Source organism: Nelusetta ayraudi, unplaced genomic scaffold, assembly GCF_046127955.1.
Source record: "Nelusetta ayraudi isolate G7.1 ecotype Tasmania unplaced genomic scaffold, CSIRO-AGI_Nayr_v1 ptg000021l, whole genome shotgun sequence".
Lineage (NCBI taxonomy): Eukaryota > Metazoa > Chordata > Actinopteri > Tetraodontiformes > Monacanthidae > Nelusetta > Nelusetta ayraudi.
In genome coordinates, this window is record NW_027466071.1 from 1,782,856 (window position 1) to 1,788,263 (window position 5,408).

The window sequence follows — 5,408 nt, forward strand, 5'->3', positions numbered from 1 at the left end:
AAAAACACATCCAGAGAAAAGCAATATTTTTCAATCAAATTTCTGAAATGCTCATGTTCAAGAAGAGAAGAGAGAGTAGAAAAGGAAGAAAAAGAAATGTGAAGTACATCTTCACCAGTGTGAATGGATTCTGGATGCAGTACTATCCCAGATTATATATGAACCGACTAATTTGCCTTATAGTTAGGTACCGTTTGCGCGTGAATTTAAATAAATAAAATATTGGATTGTGTAAAACATACTGACCAGCCCACTATCAAGAGTAACTTCAACCTTTTTTTAAAAAAATAAAAAAATAAATAAAAATTGAATCAACAACACACTCACCCACAAATGTGAAATAAGGTCAAGTCAGAAGAGAGAAACTGCTGAGAAGCAATTTTAAAAAATACATCAAACATGAGTTGAGTGGCCATAAAATGTAATATGCAACAAACACTGTACTATTAAAAGTATGAGGTTCAATTCATGCAATAACTATAAGGCCAACATAATCAAAACATCCCAGTAACAGACATTTCGAACCAACTCACTTCCTGTTCTCATGCAAAACACTTGAAAGAAAAAAAAGGTGCAACAGCTGAGAGGTATTTTCTACAGATTTAAATGAAGCAGTTATGGCTGAAAGTACTCACTCAAAGGAAACCCATGCCTCTTGTGTTTTTGGAGTACTTTTCAGTAAGCTGTGAAATGGCGGGTTTTATGCGCATGACCGCCACCTAGTGTACAGGAATTTCAAGTTTGGAGGGGTCACCTTTGGCCTTCTTGAGCAAGGGGTAGCTCACTTGCAAATGTAAAGTTCAATGATTACATTATGCTTTAAACTTTTCAATGTGTTAATAGGTCAACTGTTTTAATTATTACCTCTCTACGATTGTGGTGTGAACAAAACATTCCGACGAGGATGGGATTCGAACCCACGCGTGCAGAGCACAATGGATTAGCAGTCCATCGCCTTAACCACTCGGCCACCTCGTCTGCGAAACCACAGGAACAGGGTGTCAAATTTGATCACACGTGATCACATAGCTAACCCATTAAAGCAAGCTTTTAATAAGCTATTGCCATGCATTTAGGCACGTATGCATGGTTGAAACTACCTGCAGTCCAAACTGAACGACAGAATGCGGTAGAAAGGTGGCTCACATGACCTTTGGCTCTCCCTGATAGTTGCCGCGTTCCCGCGGGCCAGTGTTTGGGCAAACCTTTTGACTGGTGGGCCACAAGGGTTTTAAAATGTGACCTAGGGTGTCAGAGCAGGAACAGATGGATGGACTGTTTTGGTGGCTCACCTTACAGGAGAGAAATATATGGTATGGAATATGTAGAAAACATGGGCGTTAATGGCAATTAAAATGAAAGACATAAGCATTCCAACTAAATGAATGTCTTTGAAGCCCCACGGTATTTAGCTCTTTATTGGAATGACTCTTAAAACAGAGAAAATGGATGAATTGCAGTTATTTCATGACTTACTTACTGTTATTATCATTTCTTCAAGTTCGGCGGGCCGGATTAAAAAGCTTAAGGCATCTGTTCCCCGGCCGTAGTTTACCCATGCCTGGAGTTGGCAGTCTAGCGCCAACTATCAGGAAGCGCCAAGAGTCACGTGAACCAGCATTCTTCCGCATTCAGTTTGGACAGCAGGTTTTCAACCGTGCCTAACTAAATGCATGCGATTACCTATTAAAACGCTCGTTTTGATCGCCAGACAATATCTACCAAATCCTGTCGTACTTAAGAAAAATTTGACACCACCTCTATGCGGCATCACAGACGAGGTGGCCGAGTGGTTAAGGCGATGGACTGCTAATCCATTGTGCTCTGCACGCGTGGGTTCGAATCCCATCCTCGTCGAAATCTTTTTTTTTTTTTCCCCCACACCGCAAAGTAATAATTCAAAACCGTAGACTTATGAATGAAACAAAAACACATTGGAAACATTAAAGAAAAATGTAATCACCGAACTTTACAAAATGAACCAACGTGTCGTATCTTCCTTTTCTTTTAAGTGAACAATTTTTCGGAAGAAATATTGTTCACTCATCTCCGAATTTATTTCTTTATTTCTTTATTTCTTTATAATTACTATTATCTTTGGTGTCGAGGGATAAAAAAAAAAAAAAAAAAAAAAAAAAAAACTACCACCGCGATGCTTCTGGAACAGATTAGAACAATAACATTTTGGGCCCAACAGCGAACACTGGGTGGCAGTGTTGACACATCACACGAAACGCTGCGGTCAGGATGTGACCGCAATCGTTTGTTTTATGTTTTATCAAGATTATTATTATTATTATTATTATTATTATTATTATTATTATTATTATTATTATTATTATTATTATTATTATTAGTAGTAGTAGTAGTAGTAGTAGTAGTAGTATAGTAATAGTAGTCGGCCATGGGCGAAGCATACTTTTTTTTTTTTTTTTTTTTTTTTAAGTAAACTTTATTTATACCTAATATGTTCAACCACGACTACTTAATTCGATGTAAACACATTGAATGCACACTAAATGTTCCCCCACCCCGTTCAGCGAAATCTGAACTTATTGAAACAAGTGCTATCTTCAACGAGTGACATGAACTTCCGTGAATACATTCGCCGCCATCCCTTGGCACCACATGCGGTCTCGGTTAAGAGCTCCTGCACTGCAGCTACATACCAACCGGTCGCTTTTAATCATGGGCGTCGAAGCCTGGTACATGGACAGTTCGACTGAGGACCAGAGAAAACAGCACCGACTGGTTCCGAACCAGCCAGTGTCCCTGGAGTACTTGGAGAAGCTCGGGGTGTTTTACTGGAAGGTAATGACAAAAAATAACAAACCGGGACACTTTGACCTCACCGTCCTCACCCAAAGTACCCTGATCTAGATGTTGGCTACAGTGGAGTGACGAAAAGAATTGCGTACAACTTTGAAACTTTTTAAATTTCGTTCTTGTACTGTGTACAAAGACAATAAAGACATTCTGATTCTGATTCTTTTTGCACGTTAACGGCACAACTCTGCAGCAAACACACTCGCGGTTACATAAGCGTGACCCAGCAAAACAAAAGAGGTCTGTTGTCAGTTTGTGTGAACTTTGATTCCGATTCCGATTCTGATTACTTCGATGCGATGCAAGCAAATGGTTCCTTGCTCGCAGGGTTCCCAACGATCCAACCGAACCAAACATTGCATGCACGTTGCTTCCTTAAAAAGACCCCCGCTATCGAGCTCAGATTCACCGATTCACCATGGCAACGGGTGCCGCATAGTTCCCTGCTTAATCCATTATCGTACTTTTGTGCAACGGGCCACAAATCAATGACGACGACAACAACAACTACTCACCTTTGCGTTGTTGCAGCTGAATGCCGACATCTATGAAAGTGACCCGGAGCTGGAGCAGATCCGCAAAGATCAAGGCTACTCCTACATGGACATCATTACCATTCATAAGGACACGCTGCCCAACTATGAGGAAAAGGTAATCTGATCACTTCACATGTGTAATTCCACTTAAAACCTTCACCTGAAATGTTGCTCTCGCTGATGAAACTGAGGACGAGTGAATTAATTTGGTTCTGATGTCGTCTGTGTCCTTCAGCTGAAGATGTTCTTCACGGAGCACCTGCACATGGACGACGAGATCCGCTACATCCTGGATGGCAAGGCCTACTTTGACGTCAGGGACAAGGAGGACCGATGGATCCGCATCGCCATGAACAAGGGGGACCTGATCACCCTGCCAGCCGGCATCTACCATCGCTTCACCATGGACGAGAGCGTACGCATTAGAAGCACACAAACGCACACACACGCCGTGGGCTGGATGTTTGTGTGGTGATGCCCGATGCTGACGACAGTCACACCTGATTACGTCAGCTAACGTTTGAAGAATTCAAAAAAAGATATTGAGTGCATCTTCTGTACGAGCAAAACATACAAAGTCGAGAATGATATTGAATATCTTTTGGACGTATCAAACAGTGTTTATCAGGAATGCTTAATGCTAAATGACAAGTTTCTGCCCTGAGGCTTTGAGGCAGCAACTGTTGGAATGTGAAACTCCTGAACTACATGTCCATCTATTATGCCAGTCATCCATCAATGCTGAAAACATGTTCCTAATCTCATTAATTGGGCGGCTGTGATAAGCACAGTGTTCTCTCTGTTTGTTATTCCGTCTGATTGAGCACATTCCATTGATTAGGTAGACCCACGTCCTCAGAGGTAAAGCAGGTATTTGACAATATTGCATCTTTCACTCTGTCTTGTGTTTTGACTACACTACTGTGCACCGTTCACTTGTTATTGGACCACAGCAGCTGTGTTTTACTGTAGACTTATCTTTCAATTCATTGCCTGTTAAGACTGACCCTGGGCCCTGTCTCTGCAGAACTACACCAAAGCCATGAGGCTGTTTGTGGGGGAGCCTGTGTGGAAAGCATACAACCGGCCTGCCGACGAGTTTGAAATCCGACAGAAGTACGTGGCCTCGCTGTAGGGATCCTGAGAGAGAGACAGCAGATCCTGTCCAGCCACCACGTCGCAGCGCTCTAATGGGCTCAAGTTTTTCTTTAGTGATGATGTAAGAAAACAAAGAAAGAGAATGGTTTAGGGTTGACATAATTCACCAAGATGCTCCCTTGTGGTGAGAGAAATAACAATAGATTTTTTTCGCCCCAGGTTAAATGTTTTTGTTCTTTTTTCCACAAAGACAAAATTGCAACTTTTAGCACAACTGCAATAGATTTCTCAATATATTAGGAACAATATTTGTTCAAAATAATCTTCAATAGTTTCTGCACCAGGTGCATAATTTCACACTGCACATTTTTCCACATTGAATTGAGCATCGGTATCAATGAATTGAAGAGGATGTATTTTTTTGCAGCTTGCTTACATGAAGTCTTAAGTTTGTCAACTATGGAGTAACTTGACATTTTCTCCTGTTCAGAAAAGTATTTACAATGAGTGCAACATTGGTTGCATTGCAAAACAGTGTAAAACACTTAAGAGTCTCCGCATTTTTAACCTTACAAATGTACACTGACACAAACTTTATTATATCAAAAATTTCAGGCATAGTTGTCGAAAATTATGGGCTGCAAAGTGACAGTCCTCAGTTTACATTCACCGGCCACTTCATTAGGTGAAGTGCTCAATTGCTTGATAACGTAAATAGCTAACCAGCCAATCACGTTTCAGGAAGTCAGTGCATTTCAGCATGTAGGCTGGCGAACAGTGACTTTGACTGTGAATAATCCAGCTTGTGTTCTGTGCAGGTTTTAAGTGATGATTCCCGTCACCTGTGGCTAGTACAAATATGACTGACTAATAAATCATCATGCAGCCAATAACCTGTTTTCTTCTTTTCTAATGCCACCTCTCAGAATGAGTAGCGAGTGCCAGCAG

The 5,408-nt window shown here is 41.1% G+C and overlaps 1 protein-coding gene and 2 non-coding genes across 3 annotated transcripts; 2 read left to right on the plus strand and 1 right to left on the minus strand.

Moving 5' to 3' along the window:
- Positions 1 to 896: 896 nt before the first annotated feature.
- trnas-gcu (transfer RNA serine (anticodon GCU)) lies at positions 897 to 978 on the minus strand. Its single transcript has one exon. It is a non-coding gene; the product is annotated as a tRNA-Ser (tRNA).
- Positions 979 to 1,775: 797 nt separating this feature from the next.
- trnas-gcu (transfer RNA serine (anticodon GCU)) lies at positions 1,776 to 1,857 on the plus strand. Its single transcript has one exon. It is a non-coding gene; the product is annotated as a tRNA-Ser (tRNA).
- A 738-nt stretch (positions 1,858 to 2,595) lies between these two features.
- adi1 (acireductone dioxygenase 1) lies at positions 2,596 to 5,006 on the plus strand. Its single transcript, XM_076027587.1, has 4 exons — positions 2,596 to 2,811; positions 3,358 to 3,477; positions 3,598 to 3,777; positions 4,390 to 5,006. The coding sequence occupies exons 1-4, from the start codon at positions 2,629 to 2,631 to the stop codon at positions 4,495 to 4,497; spliced, it is 591 nt and encodes a 196-aa protein (XP_075883702.1). The 5' UTR covers positions 2,596 to 2,628; the 3' UTR covers positions 4,498 to 5,006.
- Positions 5,007 to 5,408: the final 402 nt, after the last annotated feature.